Below are 27,235 nucleotides of genomic sequence, written 5' to 3' on the forward strand. Positions count from 1 at the left end.
GATGTTTTTCAATGCATAAAAAGGTTGATTTTTACCCATTCTCTGTTTGAATTGAAAAACAAAGATACCCCCCCCCCAACCCCCAGTAATTCTTTCTAAAATAAACATCAATATTAATCATTGATTTTGGAAAAGAAATAAAACCGAATAGTAGCAAGCCTAAGTATAATATACCTTTGTGTTTTCTCAGTGTTTACCAGAATTACACTAATACTAGACCATGGAGCAGGCTGAGAAAACCAATAACTTAGAAAATGAAGATGTAACTGATGGAAGCAAATCAACAAATAAGGTAAGAGCTTTTGATTGACAATTAAAACATAATAAAAAATATATGATTGAGAGTGACAGCGCAGGGAAGGAACACCAACAGAATTATTTGTTCCCAGGTAAGTGCAACCAGCTTCTGAAGTACTCCCCTAAATCACACCCACACACAGACCCCCCCCCCCCCCCCCCCACACACACACGCACACACGCACACACACACACACACACACACACACACACACACACACATATACATATATATATACTTGGCATAAATTAGAACTAGTGGTAGCTTATTGGAACAACTTTAGCACAGCACATTAATAAATCTGTTTTGTGCTACGAGGGAATCATAAGTGAAACATTTAACCATACAATTCATTAATGTCTGTTATTGTGTGTCTTAAACTGAGGGGCATGTGGGTCTGTCTGTCCGCTTTACATTTATATAGGGACCCACTAATCCAGTTATGATGAAAAGAGCATTCTTTAGCCCATGTAGGTAAGAGTATCAGAATCTGGTTTAGTGACTAAAACGTACCGATTCTCAAACATGACTTCAGCCCTCCTCAACACTTAAAACTAAATTATTCTGTTGAATTAACTTCTATCAATGAGACCAAAGCTTGACTCCTGGAAAAATAAAGCACCTTAGTTCAAAGAAAGTGTGTGGGCAGCAGTGTGGAGTAGTGGTTAGGGCTTTGGACTCTTGACTGGAGGGTTGTGGGTTCAATCCCTGGTGGAGGACACTGCTGCTCTGGATAAGGGCGTCTGCTAAGAAATAAATAATAATAATAATAAAGAAAAAGGTCTTGTGATTTTACATACCATCTATAATACAGGGCTGGCTTGAGGCATTGTTTATCTTATGAAGGCAACCCACTGCTATTCCTTTTGATGTGGAAATACCTGTAGATAGTAAACAATGAGTAGAAAAGTATCTGCACTATGCATGAACCAGCTGTCACTAACAACCCCCTGACTTCAATGTGGTTATTTCAGCATAGAACTGCTGAAATGTAACCATTTTTCTCTATGAGAAGAACAATATTTAAAATAGAATGCATTTTAAGGAGGTATCTTGTATTACTTCCTTGTGCAGTTGAAGTATTGTCATTCAACACTTTCACTATTATCTTTGAAATATGATTAAAAAAAATGAAAAAAATGAAAAGATGGACAAGTGATAATATTGCTAGGGCTAGTAAGAGATAAGAAATGGGTTTTACTGGTTATGGCTCCTTTAAGATTAGGATTCTGTTTTCAAGGTTGTCCAGACATGCAACTCAGGCACTATCTCTACCCCATAAAGATGACCTTTCTTGATATACTAAACACTCATGACTTTGCCTTGCTAACTGGCCAGGCATTACTGCCTATGTCATCTGGTTTTATGGCTTGATGTGCACAATGTTGCTTGACCAATAATTCTGTCAGGTGCTTGAACTTGATTTGTTTTTGTTACTCCCTTGAAGGTCAAGTCAATCAAATGTAATACTTGTCGTTTACCTAAAAGTATTAATCTATAACTGTACATTTAAATTCACAAAAACAGACTTTTAAAACACTGGATAACAACGAGACAACTGAGTGAAAGCTTTGCATCTTTCTTGTTGTGGAGTCTGATGTCTAGTGGCACTTGTCATACAGTAATCAAAAGCTATTTGTGATTTATAGAGATAGAATGGTTTATTTGACAGTTCCTCTGCCTTAAGACTGATGCAACTCAGACCCCCACCTTGGAAATAATAAATCATTATTTTGTGACTGCAGTAATTGGGGGGGGGGGATTATCTTGTTCAAACTAACAATGAAGAAGTTATCTCCCCTGTAAAGAGTACTGACTGACCAAAATCTAAAAATATAAGGCTTGGAATTGGATCTGATCCTGAGGATAGTAACAGAAACTGTTAATGTCAGCTTTCCATACTAAATTAAAGTACTATTACATTAGAGGGCAGAGATGACAGATACATTGTATGTTGGTAATTAGAAGCTAATAAGGCATGAAGTACAGTACCCTTAATAAGACCAAGGTAGTTAAATGTAAAGGTTAAGTTCATTGCCACTGTTACCAGTAAATGCCTTTTTTAGATAACTAAAGCAGCAATCTTACAGTGCATTGAATTGCGTGTTAAGGATTTTAGATTCTAATTGAGACCCAACATTAAATGATGGTATACTCTATGTCCTGTGTAAACCTGAAAGAATGTGTGTTTTATTTCAGGGATGGACTTGTCGTCTTGTGGTAGCTTCTCTGTTTGGAGCTTTCGGTTCTTCATATCTGTATGGCTACAATCTGTCTGTTGTCAATGCTCCAACCATGGTAAGTTAGACAACATATGGATGGTTTTTTATCATCCTGAACTTTACAATGCTTTTACAATGCCTTACTAAGCTTTGCTGTGTCTTATACATGGTACAGTAAACTTTCAAAAGGGCAGATATTTAGCTACTAAGGAGTGGACTAAATGTGAAAATACACATAATGTACACATAATAAAAATATATTTTATTTAAAGTTATTGTTTTCATAGCAATTAGTGAACAAAAAAAGTCTCTCATACATTTTCCACTCATATGAGGAAGCTTAGGGAAATTTAAAATATTTAAATCATGGGAAAAGCTACAATTAGTTGAGATGGAGAAGTTGGATTCTGGGAGTGAAGTCCAAAGACACAAAGCCTTATCAATATAAAACAAATGTAGGAACCATTGCATTCATAAACCAAATTAATGATATTGTGTAAAGATATGGAAGGAAGTGGCTCAGTGACAGATGTCAATGACATTGAAAGAACTGACCCGTCTGTAAAAGCATGTTATAGACCAACATTCATTTTTTAGTATTACTAAGTATATTATGATTGAGTGTTATCAATGAACATCAGCTTCTGTGGATGTTCTGACTGTTGAAATTAGACTTGCTTTATTGCGGTGAAGCATATGTAATAATATGGTTTAAGATCATTCAAATTTAAGTTTTAAGATAATTAATATGAATCCTGAATACCATGACTAATGACTCCTTTGAGTAAATGTAGTGTGCCATGTTTGCATTCCAATTCAGTGGACAACATTACCCCCAGACCACAGGAATAGCCATCGGCACAAACTGCACCAAACTAAATTAATATTTTACTGGCAGAAATAAGTGAGACATAAAGATACATTAGGGGAATACACCCACACGTTTACTTGACACAGGGGCCCCACATTAGCTGGTGAAAAAAACATTAAAGGAAAATATAAATGAATGCGATAAATTAAAGAGGATGTAGAAAAGTTCATCTTATTCAATTTTGAATTTATAAACTGTTCTCAAATTATTTTTTCTCCCTGCTGCGCATGCCGTAACCAGGGAAACTGACCAATGAGAAGCGAATATTCGTGGCACAGCGTTTAAAGATTGTCAGAATATCAAGTAAATTTAATTTAAAACGGCATAAATCCCGTCCATATTTGAACCTATTAGAAGCAACTTCTACATTTATAATTTAAAAATCCAACGCTTCTATAAACAGATAAGTACGTTAAAATCTGGTTGTTTTTTTAAGTTATAAAAAGTTTATAATCAATGTTACTGTTCACGGTCGTGTGTATTTGCTGACGGATACACTCACGATGCTGTATTCTTTACAGTGGTAAAGTAGCCACCAAACACACAAACAGCTAGCTGCAGCATCGGTTCAGGGCAAATTATCTACACATTCTGAGCAAATTGAATCAAGGGCTGATGATAGCTGCCACTAGAAAAATGTAGCGGACAGGGGGAGATCGAGGCTGTCAGAGACGTTAAACGCGTTAAGAAAAAAAAGGGAAATGACTAAAACATAAAAGAAAAAACAAAAAAATAAATATAAAATGACAGTTTTCAATCTGATGAAACCAATGATTTAATTGTAATTGATAAAATGATAACGGCAGTATGGCTTTGTCAACACAAAACGTGTGTAATAATATTTAGTTATGAGGCATCGTCACTCAGTCAGGTCTACTGTATTAGGCCATGATATATTATAGACCTGACTGAGTGTTTTCTAAACAGTGATATTTTCTTAATATAGTATTTATGGCTACTTTTAAATGCACTATTACTTAGATAACGTTAATGTTTTCTAAAACGTTAAAGTATCTCCGTTTTCATATAATAAATCTGAGGGAAATATTTTTGTGAAATCCTGCAAATATTTGAAAAGTTTATTAAGTTACCGTTATGTCAATCAATTATCTAAATACAGTGTGCTTATTTAAAGATTACTTTAGCAATTGTAAAAAGAGTTTCCTTTATGTATTATGATGGTGTATGTCAAACATCTCAGTTGTTTAATATATACACCTACCCCTTGTTATATTGCCCCTCGCTATACTGAGGACTCAGATATATCGCGGTCCTGGAGTTGGCTCCCCATTTTTACTGTCTAACTGCGCATCCCTTAGCTGCAATATACATAGACACAACCATCAACCTTAGAGCAGGATCAGATTGGTATCAGAGCTGGGTTTTAAGTGGAGGAATTATATTATTTTGTTTATTCCTTTGTTCAAAACTAAAAAACATTTAATTTCTCCATTTATAAAACGTTCAATGAAGCTCTGATCCCACTCTGATCTTGGTCTGAAGCAAGATCGAAATAGGATCAGATTTTGAGCCGAAGCTGAGCCGTAGGCCTCGTGCCTCACAACACACCCAGGGCGTGCGGTAAGAATTGTCTTACCGCACACCCCGATGTGGGTTATTTCTTACGAAGGCTCTTGCAATTAAAGTAATATACTGTACTATGCATGAGAGGGGTGTCATGATGCAATACATATTAATATGACCATGTGACAGGGTGGTGAGTAGTGGTTGTTAAATGACACACAACATTACAATTGAACTCCCAAAAACATCTGTGCTTATTTATTAAGTTGCACACAAAAATAAAACAGGTCGCCAAATCCAAAAACACGGCTGGTTGCAGTCCCAAACAAAACAAACACTCCAATAACTACAATCTTCCGTGCAGGGCTCCGTGGCTGCAGCTCTCGATCTCCGTCTTACTCTTCTGCAAAACAGCAAAACAAATACAAAAACAGGCTCCAGGAATTAGCCCGGCGCCAGCCTTTCTCCAATCGCTGCCTGCCCTGTAGCCGACTGCAAGGGATTCGTTTCTTGTACGTGCCGCTATGAGCTTCTGCCAAGATGGCCGACTTCCGGTTTCTACCTACTGTTGAGTCAACCTGTCTACGGGGAAGCATACCGTCCACCTTACACAGCATCCTTTCTGGTCGGGTTGCAACTTAGATTCTTTCTCTCTTTGTCACAGACCAGTGGTCAAAAGTATTTTACAATGGTATCCAATGGAAGCTTCCTTTATCCAGTAACTGCATTTTAATCCGCCACATAACCTGAAACAACACATTGTCCCTGTGGTCATGTTGGAATGCAAACATGGCACACTGAATTTACTCCAAGGAGTCATTAGTCATGGTATTCAGGATAAACATTAATTATCTTAAAACTTTAATTTGTATGATCTTAAACCATATTATTCAGAGATGCCAAGGGTTGGCTTTACTTAAGAGTGAGATTTACAGCCCCAAAGAGTGAGATTCAAGGTCAAATAGAGGTCGTCACGGGTCTCCCCGGACCCGTGGACCCGAGACCTGACCCGTACCGAACAGGTTTTCGGGTGCAAAATTGTCACGCAACACTCGGGTCGGGGCGGGTCCGATTTTGTTTACAGAATTGGACAGATTTGAAAGAGGAATAATTTAATAGAATAATAAACACATTTATTATTTTAAAAAGAAGGATTCGTCTCACTATGATTTATTGAGTTTTAATGTCAGAATCGGTGCAATATTACTGTTAGTAGTCACAGGTGAAAGAACACAGTAAAAAAAAAAGGTTTTTTAAACACAGTAGTGGCTGTACAATCCTACTAATATTATTAATCACATTAGTACAATCTTGTGTAACTAGAGTTGTGGTTGGTCAGGAAGGCATTAATATTAACATACACTAATAGCACTGTGTACTGGCACAATTTTGCTTTACTGTTCTGTAGTGGAAAGAAAACTGTGACACAGTCAAAATAATGTAAAGGATTATGCAGTACCTATTCAGAATTTATGAAATCTGTAATGCTATTTTTTCACGTGGGACTAAATTTTTGGCATTTGTATCAGGGACGCACCCAGGGTCTAGTCTCACCCGTCAACGGGGGAATGTGCTAGTAAAGTTCAGTGAAGTTCAGTCTCGTTTCTGTGTCGCATACATTACACGCACCAAACTAAAGAACATGCTGTCACAACCAACCCATTGAAGAGTACTGAGAGCTGAAACAAGTATTTTAAGCAAACCAATTTCTCACATAAAGGAATTATTATTATACAGGATTATTATTATTTTTTGGCCGTTATGCAAACTGAAAACACAGCGTAGCGGCCTGGATACAGCGTCATTTTTGCAGGTAACAACGTAACGGCCCATTACGCTCAGCAACGCTGGCGAGAACACTGCCTCATACTTGCATTTAAGCTGCGGACACAGCTGTATAGGCACAGAAAAGTTTAATTGCTTGATAATGGACCATTAGTTGTTTATTAAAAATGTTTATTTTAAATGTAGGGCCTATATATATATATATATATATATATATATATATATATATATATATATATATATATATATATTGTGCAAGACTTTATTCTCACGGATCTGACTTCCCGAACGTGATGGACATAAGAAATGTACGGAATAACGTTTTCAGATATACTAGTCATTTCAGTGGAGAAATGCAAGCATACTAAGTTATCCTTCACGGTACTAAGTTCATCCACTTGAATAAGATCATCAGAAATCTGATTTGATATGCTGCAATCGGTATCTTGTTTAGTCTGATTTAGCAGATTATCTACCTGTGATGATTAATTTTTGGTACGCTGCATTCGGGATTAGAAGGTTGTGGTGGGGTGCCCCACCCCTGTGCGTATTTTGTGTTTTATGTTGCGTGTGGTGTGTGAATGTTGGTGTATATGTATTGGCGCATGGGATATAATGGTGTTATGTAGCACGGGTGATTTAAAATATATTGTTTTATTTAGGCACGGGGAGTGCATAAATTAGTTCACGTGCTGGATTCAAGTGAATGATTAATTAGTAATTAAATCCCAGCACAGCTGTATATATATAGAGTCCGTTTTTAGGCACACAGGGTTGAGTGTTCGGTGAGTGGAGAAGGGGAGTGAGAGCAGAAAGAATTAAATCAGAAAAGCAAACAATTGCTACGTGTGCTGGAGCACCAGCACGATATTTGTCTGTTCGTTTGGCCGCCACGCCATTTTGTTTGCTCTGTTTTGTTCAACCTTTTATTTTACAATAAACCGGATCAACAGCGCAATCCACATTTCACCTCGCAGTACTGTGTGTTCTTCCGGGTCTGACATCACCACCACTGGCCAGCCTGTCCACATGGGTGTACTAACTTTAGTCCAATCAAGTGGACTAAACCTGCTTAATCCGCTAGTTTGACACATCAAGTGGACTACATTTGATATGCTGCAATTGACCCCTGTTGTTTATACAGGTGTGAATGTTTACTATTGCAACTAATGATAATAATAATAACACCTTTGAAGATGAGTGAATAAATATATACACTGAGGATGGAAGGTGCCCACTTGAAAACCCCAGAGATGTACCCTACTTAGCTCAATCCAGACGGTTGTCATGCTGATGCGCTGGGGAGGCCGCACTTTGGTTGATCCCCGGAGCCAGCATCGCAGCCGTTGTGTGTGCTGATGCGCCAGGGAGGCAAAATAAGCTGATCCCTGGAGCCAGCATTACACTTCAGCCATTAACACCAGACAGAAGGATATCTACATCATCATATGGAAGGAAACACAAATGGATTGAGACACAGATGGATCACATTAGTTTACTGTAAAGCTACGTCTTAGTTGGTGCTTATCTTGGCGAGAGCCGAGTTCAAATCAGCATGAAGTTTTAACATCTACTCTCGTGTAATGGAAATCATTATTTTCTGTTTCCCCAGTATGTTAAGGAGTTTTACAATAAAACATGGAATGATAGGTATGGCCAACCCATAGAAGCAGCATCCTTGACACTCATGTGGTCAGTAACAGTTTCCATTTTTGCCATCGGAGGTCTTGTAGGAGCTATAATCGTATCTCCTCTGGTGAAGCTCTTGGGAAGGTAAGTGTGACTTTTATTCTTACAATCTAGTGATTTTAAAAGATCGCCTTTCTATCCCCCATTGTTGCCATGCTGGCAAACAGATGTTAAGGTTTAGCATTACCAACATTGCTTTCTTATTTTCACGCTTATTCAAAAAAATTAATTTATAGTGGCACATCCTGAAATTAAACACTTTTTCATACCTCTTGATCTGGCACCACAAGTTTTAAGTTTGTCACCACATGTAGTTAAAGACCCGGCACTTTATCCAGAGTCATATGTATTATAGTAACAGGCTATACCAGAATACTAAACAAGAAATTTATGTATGTTTCTTGGAGGCTGGAAGTGAGCCTGAGATCAAATGTTTTTTGCTGATATAAATCTTTTCTCAGTGTTTCCTAAATTTCAGTTTTGAAATCTGCAGTTTCTTCTTCACATTTACTTTCCAACATATGTCATGGCCATATGTTGAACGTAAGGTCAAAACAACACTTTTTTACCGTCTGTTAGAATTGTACTTGTTCTGGCATGCTTAAACATGTAAGCAAAACATTTACATTGTATTCAATTGTTTGTTTATGTATGTATGTATGTGTATGTATGTATGGGGCACTCTATGGTAACTGACTACGCCAAAACTTGTTTAATGAGGAGAAATACCTCGCCTTGAAAGTTCATAATAGCTCTATCTTAACACCCCACTGCCCAGGTTCTATAGGTTATTACTTTAGGAAAGTCTGTGTTTGTATCCCACCCCAGATACAAACAATAACAGTTCAGAGTCAATCAACAGTTCAATACAGTACACAAAACAATAAGCAGTTAAAAATCAATAAGCAATTTGACATCACTACAATTCACATTCCACATCGTCTGGGCATAATTAAGGTCAATTCAAACACATTTTTACATAGTCCAAATAGTAACAACTCACTCCAATTTTTTCTCTAAACCAGTTCCAGGCTTCACTCATGCTGCCTGGATAGTTCACCGTTCCTGTCTTCCAGGAATCAGAAAAGTCCCTTCACTGTGGCTTTAGTGATCAGCTACTGCTGTGGGAACAAAAGAGACACCAATGAGGAACAAGGGGATTAATTAACTTCAAAGGGTAAACAAGCAATTGAAGCAGGAATGCAATTCGGGTGTGCATGTAGAAACAAATAAAAGTGATCATAAAGAAAATATACAAACTAAAATATAAGTGACATACAGGTCAGTTCAGTGAAAAGTAAACGTAAAATATAAAATTATAGTGAATAAAATAAATCAAACCGTGACAACAAACCCATTAATTAAGGCACACTGAAAAATGGGTCTTTTTAAATACAATATCCTGATTGGTCAAAACAGGTTACATGGGGGTGTGAATATTACAGCATATTCCCATGGGTTGAAACTTTTTTCAAAAAGGGTCGAATCACTTGTAGATATCCATACGCCACTAGAATTTTGAGGAAAAAAAACGGTAGCCATATTTAAATTTATATTAATAAACATGACTAACCACATTTAATATAGCCATAGTTAAATTCGCAATAAAGATGACTGATGAGGTATATCAATTTTGATCTTTTGGGAAACCAAACTCTAGATGAGATTTTGGATGAGTCTGAATCAGACACCAACACTTTTATTCAAGTGGTGAAAAAAAGTAATACTGCTAGGCATCGAACTTACCGAAGCACAGCTTCTGGACATAGAAAAAGAAAAGGAAAAAAAAAATACACAAGTCCACTGCCTGGGCATCGGGTGTCTTTTTTATGCCACTATCCGAGTATTTAAAAATGCAAACAACATCTTTGCTGCCACTGTGAAACAGTATCACAAATCTGGCATGAATACTTCCTGTCATTACTCCCAGATCACAAAGGATGATTAAAAATAAATAAATAGTCTTCTGCAGCAGGCCTTGTGAGAGAGGTTTGTTTTGATGTGCAACTAAACATGGCCAGACGTGGCAAAGAAGGTCTGCGTGATTGTCCTGCTGCACTTCCTCAGACAACGACAAGGACAACAATGAATCAAACACCATGTTACTCGAAACCGCTTGCTGCAGCGCCACCTACTGTTCAGAATGAACATCTAAAAAAAGGGCCTGTAAATCTTCAAAGCTGCAATTTCAATGGCAGTGTTCAATTTAACATCTATAAATATTGCTTCTTGTTTTTAATCAGTTCAATGTTTATTACAAATTGTAATTAATGCATTTTTTGTTTTATTTAAGTTTTAAGGGACTATTTTTTACGTCCAAGGTGGATGGATATTTAATAAATTACTTTTTTTGTTAATTAAAACATGTTTTTACATGTTTTTTGTTGTTTTTTTTTTTAGTTTGTTAACCCATTTTATAAGCGCAATAGGCACTTCAGGGTGTGGGATATAATCTAATATCCACACTCCCTGGCCGGTTAAAGCCACTCGGCTTCGCCTCGTGATTATAACACACACGGGGCGTGTGGATATTAGAGTATATCCCACACCCTGTTGTGCTTTATTGCTTATGTATGTATGTATGTATGTATGTATGTATGTATGTAATCAAGAGCAATACCATTGTAATACAACAAAAAAATGGCACTTGATATAATTATTTAAATGAAATGATTAGCAGACTGTTTTATATGTAATTGCAGGAAGGGCACATTGTTGCTGAACAACATTTTTGCCATTGTTGCTTCCCTTATGCTGGCTTTAGGGGAGGTAGCAGGATCCTTTGAAATGCTTATATTGGGTCGATTTGTAATTGGAGTTGATGCTGGTAAGTTTAATGTTAACTAATTATCAAGGGGCTGTTAATTGCAAAAAACAATTATTCTGCTTTATCGGTCTGAACAAAAATAATAACGATAAAATATTAGGTGATACTCTGACCTAAAACAATTTCAAAGTGAATATATTATGAAGCACAGTGAAGAAGCACAGCATGAAGATTGATAAGTGTCACATATTAATGCAATCATTTTATTTGGGACATTTTCCTGTAAACATGGACCTTTGTTGTATGCATGTATATTTATGTTAACTTATTTAAAAAATAATTTGACCTCGTTTTCTGTTCGTTTTGGAAGGACATTCAAGCTCATTTCACCAGGGGTGTCGTTAGCCATTTAACTCATCAGACTTGGCACCACATGGAAAATGTGTAAACAAAACTGCTGGGATCAACCTCGGCACAAGTGACCACCAAAAGCCAATAAAAGCATTATAACAGGCTGAGAAATCAAAATAGATACAATACTTGTATTTTGCTTTGTTTGGTAGGTTAAAATATGTTTGTTTGTGTCTTTTGTTGCTCTTGTGGGCAATTTAATCTGTGGGATAACTAATCTGTCAAAAAGTGGAAAAAAAAATAATTCCACATAATAAATGAAGATGATATACATGAAATATGGCTTACTTGGACTAGAGCATCAAAGCATTATTTAAAAACAGTGATATCTGACCAAAAAACTTTTCACATGGACATAAATATCCAAGGTAGAGTAAAGGGATCAGCCATAGTCTGTTCATTTGGGGCCAAATATATTGGCCCACACTTTTAATTAATGTTGCTAGTAGTGTGAAAGCCTTGACTGTTTTTATACATGTGAAATGCTTTGGTCAGTTGGAAAAAACTTGAATGATTTCCAAAATGAATAGTAAATCATGTCAATTTAGTTTTAAAATAAATTAACATAAATATACATACATTAATAAATTAACATAAATATACATGCATAAAACAGAGGTCCATTGTGTTTAAGAAGCAAAAAACTGTTAATATTTCCCCAAATTACAATAATATACATAAAAAGAAAACAGATATGAACATAATTGATTTTTTTTTTATTTAACATCATGTAATCAAAGAAACTACAAAATTATATCACAAAAATTTACCGAAAGCCATAATAGAAGTACAGTATTTCATGCTGGATTTCGAAATGTCACATTTTTTAATTTGTCAGTTTTTCATTAAATATATGGAAAACTACAAAGCGGTATCTAATTCAATATGTCAACGTAACATTATTCAGCAGATTTCATTAGACTTTATTAATCAAAATGTGTTAATTCTGTAGGGTGATGCAAAACTTTTGGCCATAACTACAATTTAAAAAAACGTATGTGGTAAGTGAGCACTTGGGTCCATTTATTGTAAAAAAAAAATAAAAATAAACAAAACAATGTGTAGTAGGTTTAAATGCATTTATACATACAGTATTTTTAGACACAGTCACTCGAAAAAAGCCGTTTGGTATGGCCAGAACTGACAGTTACTGACAGTGTAGACAGATAGGGTCAGGTCCTTTAAATTGCCAGGGTTGTTCTTCTTTCTACAGCATATCTCAGTGGTCTGATTGATCCAGAGTTAGCAGGCTGCTGCTGAAATTGTGCTTCTCTTTGCAGGCATTGCCTTAAGTGCCCTTCCCATGTACTTGGGGGAGATTTCACCCAAACAGATTCGAGGCGCCCTGGGGCAGATCCACTCCATCTTTATCTGTGTTGGTGTCTTTACTGGTCAGGTCATGGGTCTCCCAGAATTGCTTGGCCAGGTAAGTGGTATGTTTTAATTTGAAAACAAATGGTTCTAAACCATTTTCTTCATTTATTGCTTTATTGTGTTATTTAGTGCTACATTCTGTACTCATCAAGGGCAGTATCACAAGTGTAATTATCAGTGTAATTTAATTTGTTTAATTTTGGCATGAAAGCTAGAGTTGATCTTTGTTGATGGGATTCTCAGTCTGTGGGAGGGTGTGGGAATTCACTGGGCACAAGACAGAACTGTAGTTGAAGACTACCGCTTGGCGCACAGATTTACTGTAGCACTGTCTCCAGAGCACAACTCAATACCAGCAATGGTAAAAGGTTGGCCGTTCACTCATGGTGCACACGCAGGTGCTCAAAATAATACTACAAACAAAAGGATGAAAGTAAAAAGGAAAATAAAACACAATAACAAAACTACAAACATAAGGTGCTGCTCTTGCAGCGTTCCCCCACCGTCGCTACCCACACGGCTTGGGTCTTCAGCTTGCGCTTTGCTATTCCCCTACTGTACTCTATGGGGTTGCCCAGGGTTTCCCCGCTAAATACAAACGGCCCGATTCGGGTACGTAAATGCAGTTATTTTTTTATTTTGTTCTTCGGTTTGGCTTTCCTCCTCAGCCTTGTTTGCCTGTCCTTTTTTGGTTTCTCCAGTCCCTCACGACCAGGGCTGTCACTGTTATTCTTCCTAGATTGGCGGGGCTGAGGAATAACACGTTTTTATAGGTCAGTTTCCCCCACGTGCCCGCCTCCCGACCACTCAGAGAGAGGGAGAGAACACACCCTCACCCAACCTCTCTGTGTCATCTCCACAGACCAGGATCTTTACTTGATACTTGCAAAAACTAAAATCTTGTTAGCTGGGCTCCCATCTCTGCATTCTCTTTCCCATCGTCAGTGTGCAAACACATTTTAACTGAATTTGGGTCCATCAAAGAACTGCACACCCTTGCTACCGAGACTTTCCATGCATAAGGGTCTAATGACTTATAGCACAAAAGGGACGTGCCAGAACCGTCTGTGACAATCAATATTTAGAATCCGTGAACTTAGTAAGACTTGAAATAAATAAATAAATAAAAAGTGTTCCAGTAGGCTTTAGGGGTCAGTCATTTAAATGTAAAAAAGACGATACAACAAGAATTCAATACATAACAAAACATGAAGGCGTAAATGCCCTGGTTCTTTGTCAGTTGAGTATTTAGCACATTTTAATAAAATGCACATAATACTAGGGGAAATGGGTAACAGACATACTCGGACGATAAGGGACCAAATTACTGGGAACATGTCCCAAATGTAGAGCTCTAAATATTAGAAATTAAACAAGGTACTGTGGACCTTGCTGTATTGGTTAGCTCAGAGATTCAGTTTGTATTTAGATAGAGGTGGATTAGTTACAGCATGACTTACTAGTGATGTTAAATACCTTTAGACCGTGGGAGTAGTTTGTGGATAATACAAGTGTAGCACAAGCTTATTAAACCTTTAAAGTCTTAATTTACAGCTATGGCCAAAAGTTCTGCATCACCCTATATAATTAACTAATTTAGCTTCATAAAGCCGAATGAAACATGGTGAATAATGTTACGTTAACATATTGAATTTGATACTTCTTCAGCCTTTTTGCACAGCCCGGATGCCAACTGGCGCTGCCCAAGCTGTATGACTCCTGCGCTCCTAGCGGCAACTCTTCAACTGGATGAGCCATTCTGGGACCCCTGGTTATTCAAAGTTTAACGAATCAGAGTATATATTTACTCCTATGGTTTATTAATGCTTAAATGGATTGAGTGATCGCAGATCTACTTCGGATCCTAGCTCTTATGCAATCCAGGCAGTCTGGTATCTTTGCAAACTAACAGCATTAATACTTAAAGCAATATGGTTACATCACACACCTCAGGTAGTCTAATGCACACAATTATACTAATGCATACAATACAACAACATCTCTAAAGCTAATAATAATCCCATCCTACAGCAACATGCTTCAATATAGGTGAGATATAAATTCAAGATTATTCTTACCCTCCGCAGAGAAGCATGTCTTAAAATATAAAACAGAACAAAGAGAGGATGGTCGTCCAAACCAGAGGCTCTGAATACAACACCAGCAGTCGGCTTCGCAAAGATGGATCAGGCAGCCTGTGTTACCAAACTGCTCTGATAACTAACTGTAATTTTGCTCCCATATTTATAGGACTTTCTCTCCCTTTGTGAGTCAGAAGGCTTTATTAAGCCTAAAACATCTGGTTTGTTAGACAGCCTTTATCTCTAAAATAAATAATATACTTTTTGGTACCAAACTATCTCCCACTTTTCTAAGATAAGGGTAATTTACTTTAATTTATAGAATCGCTGAAATGAAATATTATTTCAAGCTGTTTTTCTGTTGTTTTTAGTCTGTGCTGGTTACGTCCCACCACGACCTTGTGTGCCATGGGAAGCCTGCGGCTTGATTAGCCATTTCTTCCCAGGATCCTTGTACATTAGACTGACTCGTACATTAGACTGACTCGCTGCAGTTGGAGTATATAAAAAAAAAAGTTCTGTAAATATTTTTGTGTATTTATTACATGTAAATAAATATAAGAATATTTTGTGGACCGTGTGGTTTCGCTTTTGTTTCTACCGGTGTGTATATATTGTGGCAAAGTGGTCAACAGTGTGCAGGTGCAGGAATGCAGCAGTGATCAATGAACAGACAGACAACGATAATCCAGGTGCAATGTTATTTTATTTGTAATTCCAATGGTCTGATGACACAAATACAGCAAACAATAACAATGCTAACCGGCAATACAGTGGAGTGTATTGCTGTGTTTTAATTCACGGGTTGGTCCCGAAATAATAACAGTCCCTTTCCTAAACACCCACACTTGTGGTGTAAATACAGTTTATTTGTGAACAAGGTGCAGTGTTGTCCAGGTTTAGTGCTGGCCTTTAGCGACAGCTCTGGATCATGTTAGCCATCTAATAACAATAAACAAACCATTTTTTAGACATGACAAACAAACAAAACACTCACGATTACAATACAGGGCACCATCCGGTTTAGCGTTTAACCATAACAAAGAACAGATCACTTCGCTACGTCCCCTTTTGTACCGTCAATCATGACCCCTTGGTTAACTAGTGCAACCGCTCCTCCAATCCGCAGCTGCCACTTCGTTTCCCTTCCGGGTCGATGATTTAGTGTATCATAGCTCCGCCCCCTTTCTAGATGACCGACTTCCTTCTAACCCTGAATGAGGTTACTGCTTCGGTGCTGAGCGTCGGTACCAAGTGGATCGAGTCGTACTGTGTGGGCGGCAAGCGTCGGCACAAAGTGCACTGCGTCAGTGTCGAGCGTCGGTACCGAGTGCCCCTGTGACAGTGTCATGCAGCTGTACTATCAGCCTGCATTGATAGTTGCGGGTACCCTATTAAAAATAGATTAAACAGTACCATCCCTGGTTCAGTACCAGCTGTAACATACTGGTTACAAGTACTGTATACCGCGCCAGCCCTGTTAAAGTAAATACTGCATACAGGAGCTGCAGCTCCCACCTGTTACACAGTGGTGTTGCTGCTTGAACAGACACTGTCAGCCTCGGCTGGGGCGTGGTCTAGAATGGCAAGGGGGGCGTAGGGGAGGTGTAACCCCCATTGCGCACTAATGTTCCTACAGTACTGTTTTTAACCATACCTGTCCCCAACTTGCCTAACTAGTACCAAGCAGGCCTTATTGACAGTCCATTTACTGTCTAGCTTGCTGAGGCAGCAACAGTACAGTTTTACTGTATATTGCTGGTTATTTGCATAATGCCAGGATTATTTTCCTGGGACACATGCAAATCTAGATTGCCTGTCTAGTACCAGACAGGCCTTGTTGACAGTCCAGTTTTACTGTCAATGGTAGCAATGGTACATTAGTACAGTTTTACAGTACATTGCTTGTTATTTACACAGCATTGTTTGCTATTTGCACGATGCCGGGGTTTATCCCTGTGATTCATGGAAAGCCATTCTACCTATCCCCAGCCTGCCTATCTAGTAACAAGCAGACCTTGTTGACAGTCCAGTTACTGTCTAGCACACTGAGGCAGCAAATGTAAATTTGTACTTACATTGCTTGCTATTTGCATAGTGCCAAGGTTTTATCCCTGTGACACATGCAAAGGCAGCCTGCCTATCTAGTACCAAGAAGGCTTGGTTGACGCCCCCTTGTGGGCAACGATAGTGCTGTACACTACACTACCAACAGTGCTAGTAGTACTACAGGCACAAAACCGGCTCCAGCAATCCCAGTTCTGACCTGCCACGGGGTTTTATAATGCCCAATCTGAAATGCCTGTCCAGCCTGCCTGTTTAGTACCAAGAAGGTCCTATTGACAGTCCAGTTTTGGATTTAGCAAGCTGAGGCAGCAGCTGTACATTCTTACTGTACATTGCTTGCTATTTGCATAATACCTGGGTTTTATCCCTGTGACACATGCAAAGCCAGCCTGCCTGTGGACAAGCAGATGGTCTTCCTGCCTGAGGCAGCAACACACAAGGAGACACTGGTAAACCGCTTCTGTGAGTTTGTGTGCATTCTCCAAGCGTACGCTGGAGAAACGCTCTCCTGCAGCTCTACTGAGCGCTCTGTGTCTCTCCCCTGTACAGCGCTCTTCCCCATCACCCTCTCATAGAGAGGTTTGCTACCACAGGTCCAGGGCCCCTTCTCAGGGAGACATCTGGAGTATTTGCGTCAGTGCACCACATACATCTGGGTGTTTATTATTATTATTATTATTTATTTCTTAGCAGACGCCCTTATCCAGGGCGACTTACAATTGTTACAAGATATCACATTATTTTTTACATACAATTACCCATTTATACAGTTGGGTTTTTACTGGAGCAATCTAGGTAAAGTACCTTGCTCAAGGGTACAGCAGCAGTGTCCCCCCACCGGGGATTGAACCCACGACCCTCCGGTCCAGAGTCCAGAGCCCTGAGCCCTAACCACTACTCCACACTGCTGCCCAGACCAGCTACTCACTGCAGTTTACTGCTGTTCAGACCAGCTACTCACTGCAGTTCAAGCACGGTCCCCCTCCCTCTCGGGGCGTGACTGCAGCATCAGTCATGGACCCACAGGACTCCGCTGGTCCTCAGGAGGTAGCAGCTTTGCTACAAAAATGGGCTATTCATATGGTACACCCTTCCAATTGGAGGACAGGTTCTACTTCATGCCGAAGTGGGATGGTGGCCTCAGAGTAATCCTCGACCTCAGGCAGGTCAACCTGTTCTGATCTGAAGGAGGTTAGGCCAGGCAATTGGTCCACAAAGTAGACCGCTAAGATGCCTTCTTCCATATCCCCATAGAAACCGACGCACGAGTACCTGCGGTTCGCTTTTAGGGAACAGCGTACGAGTTCAAGTTTGGCCTCTCTCTAGCTCCCCATGCCTTTTGAGGCGCAGGGAAGCTATGCTGGCCCCTTTGAGAGTCAAAGGCATCACGGTTCGGGACAGCAGAGATAGATATTGCCTCCCAGAAATCGGAGACCCACTGGTGATAGATGCCTTGGCACACCAGTGGCCGAGGCAGCTGCTGTATGCCTCCCGGGGCGCGCCATGCTCCCGCTGTGTCTGGAGAAATCTCACAGGACCAGGCAAGGGTGCTGTTAGTAGCTCCTTACTGGCCAAGAGTGAGTTTTCCAGTTCTGATATAGCTACTGAGTAGCCAGCTGTGGGAACTGCCGATGCGTTGTGACCTGCTCAATCAGGCGCAGGGCACCTTGTGGCACCCCAACACATCAAGTCTGCAGCTCTGGGTTTGGCCCCTGAACGGCTGCACTTGAGCCATCTTGCACTATCAAACAGGGTGATTGACACCCTGCAAAACGCTAGGGCGGCCTCTGCTCGTTCCCAATATGGGTACAAGTGGGGCGTATTCCAGACGTGGTGTTTGGCTCGTGGGTTCAAACCCATGATATACCATATGGCAGTTATACTGCAATTTTTACAAGACCTTTCTGACGAGGGGAAATCCCCCTCTACTATAAAGGTCTATCTGGCAGCCATTTCGGTGTGCCATGTGAAAATTGACTCAGTCTCCCCAGGAGCTCACTTCCTGGTGGGGTAATTTTTGAAGAGCACTGGAAGTTAAATGTGGTGCTTAATGCTGAGCAAAAAATTTTGTCCTTCAAGATAGCTTTCTTGCTTGCCATCACCTCCGCTAAGCGGGTGAGTGAAATGCAAGCATTTTATATTTCGAAAGTATGTATTTTTTTCAGAGGCCAAAACAAAGGTCACCCTTCGTACTAACCAATATTTTCTGCCCAAGACCATCTCAGCTTTCCACATTAATTAGTTGGTGGAATTGGAGGCTTTCCATCCCCCTCCTTTCTAATCTGACAAGGAGCACCAACTCCATATGCTTTGCCCAGTGCGGGCATTAGCATATTATGTGGAGTAGACTAAAAGCTGGAGGCAGTCGAAATAACTGTTTGTTTGTTACAGGGCTCAGTGCCAGGCTCTATCTGAACACCGTCTGTCCAAATGGTTAACAGGCACAGTACAGACTGCGTACAAACTGGCCAATCTGCCCCCGCCCGAGAAGCTCACCGGCCATTCCACCAGGGGTCAGGCGACTTCATGGGCATTGTTCCACGGTGCTTCTATCCAGGACATATGCAGTGCAGCGTTGTGGGCCTCTTCCCACACGTTTGCCAGGTTATACCGGCTGAATGTCGTGGACCCGCTGAATCCTGGATTTGGCACAAGAGTACTGAGGGCGGCGTCCCAGTCCACCCTCACGCTGTAACATTAGAGGTGAGTCCATCTTAATGTTCTTGGAGCATTTTGTTACACAAGCGGTTACTAGCTTGCATTGGGTTTTATGCCATGTCCTTGCGACAGCTGTTGTATACTCACCCATTTTGTAATAGTTAATATTCCCTACTTGAATAGGAATATTAACCATTAACTTCAGGGTTGCAGCATCCATGGTCGCAATCTTGAAGAAAATGGCGATGATCGTAAGGCTCGCTGCTGCTTATGGTTGCGGTGCAGAGCCTCAGCAGTGCCTCCCTACTCTGGTGGCAATCTTTGGTATAGGTTTTTTCAGTTCGGGTGTCTTAAAGGGAAGCACACATTTTGTAATGGTTAATATTCCTATTTCAGGGAACCAGGGTTATGATAATAACCTAATGTTTTATACATTTAGATTACTGCCTAGACTACTGAAACTCCCTCCTGGCTGGCCTCCCTGCGTCTGCCACCCGTCCGCTCCAGCTCATCCAAAACTCAGCTGCTCGCCTGGTGTTCTCTCTGCCTCGCTTCTCCCACGCAACTCCACTGCTCCGCTCATTCCACTGGCTCCCGATCACCGCTCGCATCCAGTTCAAGACTTGTACTCGCCTACAGATGCCTTGACCAGACTGCACCCAGCTACCTCCAGACCCTCATCTCTCCCTACAGCCCCACTCGACCTCTCCGCTCCTCCTGCACTAGAAGACTGGCTGTACCTCCTCTACGCTCCCCTGCTTCCAGAGCCCGCTCTTTCTTCACCCTCACCCCGCAGTGGTGGAATGACCTTCCTACAGATGGCAGAACTGCCCAGTCCCTGACCACCTTCCGGCGCCTCCTCAAGACTCACCTCTTTAGACAGCACTGTAGAACTCTTTTCCCTCTGGACACTTTATCACTCTTCCTTAATGCGCTTTACTTGCTCTTATCTGCTCCCTATTTTACTGCATTTAATCCTGTACTTTAGAGTACTGTAATCTGTCACAAGTGTTATTTAATCTGTAGTATTTTGTATTTAATTATATCCTGATGTAACTATCACTGACACTGTGATCTGCTCCGTTATTGAATCGTATTTTGTCATATACTTGTACTTGCTAGAACCGAAGTCATTGTATTTTATCTTGCTGTTAATTGTGTTAATGCTTGCACTGTGATTCTTGAAATGTATTTTTGTTTACAACTGTAAGTAACCCTGGATAAGGGTGTCTGCTAATAAATAAATAATAATAATAATACATTTCAATTTGATCACAGAGGGCTATTGTGTTAAGTATTCCTTCCATTCAAACTATCTGAGTTGGCCAGAATTCACTATTTTCACTACACAAAAGACCATATACTCTGGCTTCTTAGGCCTTCTGTTCAAAAGGAACTAATACCTTATGCAGGAGAGAAGGGGTTTGAGGGTCACATGTGACAAAGTTATACTCTCAATCATGCTCTGAAGCGCTATGAGTCTCTGGTTTACAGCGTGAGCATAGATCTGAAAACCAGGCCTAGAGATCTGATTGTCATCTCAGGAAATTCCCTTAGTGTGGTAAGATGTACTGTGTGCAGACTCAGCAGACATAATGGTCAGTGTACTGATACTCTTCTGGGCAAATGGTCTTCTAGGTTGAATATGTTTGTTCAGGAAGGATAATGTGATATCAATTGATAGCAGTTAGCTGTAGGTAAAATAACTCAGTCCTATACAGTAGTAATACTGCTCAAATGGGGCCGAATGCAGCCCTGCACAAGCAGAAAAACAAAAACATGCGGAACAGGAAATCAGGAGGTAGAGACCCAGGCTTGTTTGAAAAAATCCACCATGGAGTGTCTCACCACAGGTGCTTTAATTCAAAACCACCTACAGGAAAGAGAAACACCAGCACACAAACCTAGTTACCTACAGTAAAACACGCATTGAATCCTAGGGATGTATATCTGATATTGGAGTAAAGTGTGACTCCTCCTTGTGTTCTGTATAGATAATGTGTTTTTAATAATCTGAATGTCACAGACATTGGGAAGTAATATTAACAGAGAGAACTCAGAGAAGGAAAGACATTTGGTAAGAATTGCATATTCAGTAACAGCATTTAACAGCAGCAACCCAGAAGGAGGCTCAGTAGAGTGAATTGATCAACCTGGAGACTGAAAGCTTATCTAAAGAACATAAAGAGGTGTAGTCATTGAGGCATGAAGGAACTGAAGCTCAGTAACTAACCAATAAAAAACCACAATAAAAACCCCCCACGAAGCAGCAGCATGTAGGTTCTGATCTAGTGAGCAAATGATTCAAGGTACATTTTCGGCTGCAGGCAGATTGTTCATGAGTTTGAATCACCTGCACTATTATTTTTTTATGGGATATAAGCAAGTGAAAATGACAGTCAATAAAAAGTTATATTGGTACTGTGAAAAGATAAGGGGGAATGGCAAAAAAGGCACTTTTGCATATAAAAAAAAACTATATATATGTTACTGCAACAGTGTGGAGTAGTGGTTAGGGCTGTGGACTCTTGACCGGAGGGTCGTGGGTTCAATCCCAGGTAGGGGACACTGCTGCTGTACCCTTGAGCAAGGTACTTTACTTAGATTGCTCCAGTAAAAACCCAACTGTATAAATGGGTAATTGTATGTAAAAATAATGTGATACCTTGTAACAATTGTAAGTCGCCCTGGATAAAGGCGTCTGCTAAGAAATAAATAATAATAATAATACTGCATCATCATTCACAATCATGTAGCTTTAAAATAAGCTGCTTTCAGGAGACCTAACAGCTGTTCATCACTGTGAGACAGAACACTCTCCATTGCTTTTTCCATTGCATGATGTGAAGTTTTTGCATGCAGCAGAAGAAAAAGGTGCTTTTCTTTTTAACCAGCGCTCAATTTCTTTCTTTTTAACTCTTTATACTCAGCCCTATTTCTGCCTGTTTTTCATTGTTTTCATTTATGTATGTTTCATCAATATGAAATTAACATGGAGTGGGGAAGCTGAGCTTCGAAGCTTTCCAACGATACCGCCCCTTTCGGTCTAGCTGCTACAATGATGGAGCAATAGACTCAAAACCTAGGACTAAATAAAGGATAGGAGGTGATGCAGTTCGGTACTCAATTACAGACGCCATTTGTGGAGCCCACTCACTCAGTACTGAATACATTGTGGCGATGCTGTGTTGCAGCACCAGGATATACAAAATATCGTTAAAATTATTATTATTTGTTTATTTAGCAGACGCATTTATCCAAGGCGACTTACAGAGACTAGGGTGTGTGAACTATGCATCAACTGCAGAGTCACTTACAATTACGTCTCACCCGAAAGACGGAGCACAAGGAGGTTAAGTGACTTGCTCAGGGTCACACAATGAGTCAGTGGCTGAATCGGGATTAGAACCGGGGACCTCCTGGTTACAAGGCCTTTTCTTTAACCACTGGACCACACAGCCTCCTATAAATAAAGTGAATGACTGTTGTTTACGCAAATTAATGCTTGAAATTATGTCAAGAAACATTTTGCCAGTGCAAGCGCGAATACGTTAAAAGCATTGCAAGTGCACTGTTAAAGTGCTCTACAGCCTCCAGAAATGGCTCCACTGTTTACTAACTAAGCTCACTTGTGACAATATTTTCCTATCGTTCTTTATATAGGGTCCGTTCACGATACGCAGACTTTGCTAAGTCTGGGCAGATTCTGTGGAAAATCTGTCAAAATTCATTGTCTGTGTGAACTCAGTATACCTTCTTATAAAGGATATATTATTCTAAATGTACAGAAAGTCTTGTTAGCTGCATTTAAGTAGTACTGCATTATTTGCAGCAAGTGTAATGTATAATTTGAAAATCCTCAGACAGCTTGCAAGCACTTATTGTATGTTGCCTGCTACTGTTTCAGTTAATGACTATCACTTGTTCCCTTAACTGTCTATTAGATCCTGGCTATGCTAACTGGTTGTTTGCTGAGGCACTGAAGGACATTTATCTGTAGTTCACAGTCTGTCTCCAAGCAGATATTGTGTAGGATGCAGCATGCTGTAACGGCTAAGCTGAGGAGATTGTGCATGTGTAACCCTTTCAATCTGCGAAACCTGGTCTTTAACAGCCCAAAAGCTCTCTGTATTGTGGAATGGCCATTTTCTACCTTTTGGGTCAGAGTAGTATGGTTGTAGTTCTCTTATCAGCATCTGTAATGGAATTCAACATAACAGATTTGTAAAATAGTGTTACTATTTGGTTAAATATATACTCATAGTTACCAGCATATGTATTGTACGTATAGTACATATTTAAAATATATTGCCCACTTCAACTTGGCCAGGTGCAAGTTGAAAGTGACTCTGGAAGTCAGTCAGAGTGTAATGAGGCACCACTTCTGTGATGTAGTCTGTAATTTTAGCCACATCCCTGGAATCATAACATAGATATTTCACTTATCCTGTCCGTTATAATACTCATTAATTTGTCTCGCATCACAAAACATACGTTTATATTATCTATTTATAGCTGGGCCTGTTTCTACTATACCTTTTCTGATCAAGCTGTAAATTATGAAGCTGGTGGAGCACAAAGGGAACTTTGATTGCATCCACTTCTTCTGCAAATCAAATTCTGCTAGAATTTCTCTCAACACCACCTCCATTTTGGTTCTGCTCAAACTGTTGTTCCTCTACCAAAGCTGTCCACGCTCCGTCTGCACATACCGTGACGTTACGTGCAGACTCCCATCTGAAATCTAGCCGGCAAAAGTGTAGTGAACGCACCCATAGTCCTAGCTCAAAACGAAACCTAAGCTGTGAACTTTGTCACATGATGAGAGGCAGTCATAGTTCCGGCTAGCAGTACGCCGTACGCAGTGCCAAAGGTACCACGAAATGTTCCTGTCAGGACAACTGAGAAAGTCAGCCCCTCCGGTCACAAAAACGCTTATTCACTGCCAAACATGAACTACCAGTTAGGTGGCTTTTACGGTGCCTGAGTAATATGTGCGTAACCTTCGGTGTGCTGGCGCCCCAAAATGAATGGGGCTGAGTTAAAGCGAGTCACCGCTTGCAAAACAACACCTATATAGACTTAATATCATATTTTTTCCCCCAAAACTGTGTACTTATACTGCAGTGTATGGCAGCCGAGAATCACGTACGAGAGAATAAAGTCTCACAGCACTTAAAATATCCAGCAGTACTTTTTTAAAATGTATTTATTTTAACCAGAACTACTCACTATGGCTGTGTTCCTAAATTCAACACTGAGAAGAAACAACTCTCAAAATCGTTCCTAAACTCACCGTTGAGAGCTAGTGATGCGCAGCGTTGGCTCAACGCTGACTCACCGAACTCACCGACTCTCAGAGCTGGTGAGCTGCTCAACAGAAAGATGGTGACACCCACAAAAATTATGAATGGGATTTAAATGTAGATAGATACTGATACCACAATCTACCGTCAAAACGGTAAATGTTAATACACACACACACACACACACACACACACACACATACTGTATATAAATCATTATTTATTTTATTTATGTATTATTGTATAACAAATAAAACACAGCAAATATGACAACGTAACTACAACCTATATCTATCTATCTATCTATCTATCTATCTATCTAATATATATAATATGTATTACAAAGTAATGCAGCATATTTAATACAAACTTGTAGATTTTGTAAGATTCTTTTTAGAAGCTGCAGGCTGATATGCAGAGTCGTTCATTTTAAATTTTACCGTTTAGTTTAGGAATGCAACGAAGCGTTCCTAAATACCCGGAAGTGTTGTGACAGTAGTGACGTTTTTGTTGAGTCAACGCTCAACAGTACCGTTGAATTTAGGTACGCACACAATGCGGGTCATAGTGCTTGGTCACTGACACCCACTTCCTTAGAGATTGTTGTGGTGTTTCAGGCATTCTAAATTGGGTGGAAAATACATTAGCTTCATATGGGTATTTTATAATATTTGAGTTGTTCTGAGTGCCTTTGCTCAGATAATATTATTATTATTATTATTATTATTATTATTATTATTATTATTATTATTATTTATTTTTTTTTTTTAAACTTTTGAAATATAAAGAAACAGGCACCCAATTAATTGAACAGTTTTTGTTTTACCTACCTTTAATCTTGAATATCATGACCTATTTCAATGTATTACAACTGCAGTGGGAATATTCTTTTTTTTCTGACTTGAATGAATTATTACATTGACATTGTCCTCAAGTCCATGGGCAACAATGCTCAATTTTGTGTTATCCAACTGTGAATATTGAATGCCAAATGCAGTTTTTGTCACAGTGTGACCCAGTAACTTACATTTACTATTTTACTATTTAATGTGCAAAACACTGAATACAATGAACACACATTTTTATGTTCAGTTATACAGCATATATTAAAAGTAATATCTGAATTGTAAACTGGACTATGGATAACTAAGAAGTTAAAGGGATTATTATTATTATTATTATTATTATTATTATTATTATTATTATGTAGTTTTTTATGCCAGGAAATACAGCAACATGGCTTATTTTATTCATAGAATATCGTATAGGCTGCAAGCTGCGATTCACTCCTCGAAGTCCATAAGTGAGCTTCATGGCAGCTCTGACCTTGAATGGCTGAATATGAGCACCCAGTGCTACACTTTTTATAACATATAGTTAAATAAGAATACATAGGAAGGATAGCTAACTTATGTTTACTTTATTTCCATCACATGCAAATACATTCTGTTTTAGGAGGAATCTGAATCCTTGCACGTAATCACAATACAAAAAAAAAACTTCTAGTCTATGTTTCCTGCACCCAATAATATCAGTTATTAAAATAAAAAAATATATAATAATAATAATAAAAAAAACTCAACCCATTTCTATTTAAAGCGTTGTGACAGGTTTCTTTGTTTGATAGATGTTTTCCACCCAGGGGTCCTGATGATGATAGGGATGTGGTACTGTTGTCTCAGCCCTTGTTATAATAAGCTAAGTGTCTGCAGAGTCTTTGCGCTGCAGGCTGTTCCAGGTATGCACCAATTACTGTGTGAAGGCTGAACTTGTTTCATAATATTGGCTGAATATAAATTTAAAAAAATACATTATTGCTATAGAGGCAAATAATTCCCTGGTAGAGATCAATTTGAATATAGCCTAAATAAAACATACAATTATCATTTTTCCAATTACTTTAGCTTTTTTTCTGTCTTCTTTATTTGAAACGTCAATTAACAGCCATGAAATATGATAGATTGATGAATTGCTGTGTAGAGTATTTCTAAATTGTATTACCAGTACCAGAGTACATGGCTGACTTCCCACTTCTTTTTGTTCTGTATATAGTACTGTTTCTTCCAGACTTGCATTATTTATTCATATTTCTGGTTTCCCCCCACTTAATGTTTTGTTTATATTACTACGTTTTTATGGAGCCGTGTCACAAAGACGGCCGGAGTGGGTGGCGTCAGACCAG

At 39.3% G+C, this 27,235-nt stretch overlaps 1 protein-coding gene across 1 annotated transcript in view; it reads left to right on the forward strand.

Annotated features, from left to right (window-relative positions):
* Window positions 1-220: 220 nt before the first annotated feature.
* LOC117420416 (solute carrier family 2, facilitated glucose transporter member 9-like) overlaps window positions 221-27,235 on the forward strand; it is a 156,490-nt gene continuing 129,475 nt past the window's right edge. Inside the window, exons 1-5 of the mRNA XM_034033868.3 lie at window positions 221-292; window positions 2,498-2,596; window positions 8,313-8,473; window positions 11,092-11,216; window positions 12,848-12,993. Coding sequence (XP_033889759.1) covers window positions 221-292; window positions 2,498-2,596; window positions 8,313-8,473; window positions 11,092-11,216; window positions 12,848-12,993 — 603 coding nt within the window. The remainder of the gene's footprint in view (window positions 293-2,497; window positions 2,597-8,312; window positions 8,474-11,091; window positions 11,217-12,847; window positions 12,994-27,235) is intronic.

The sequence above is a fragment of the Acipenser ruthenus genome, chromosome 1 (assembly GCF_902713425.1).
Source record: "Acipenser ruthenus chromosome 1, fAciRut3.2 maternal haplotype, whole genome shotgun sequence".
NCBI lineage: Eukaryota > Metazoa > Chordata > Actinopteri > Acipenseriformes > Acipenseridae > Acipenser > Acipenser ruthenus.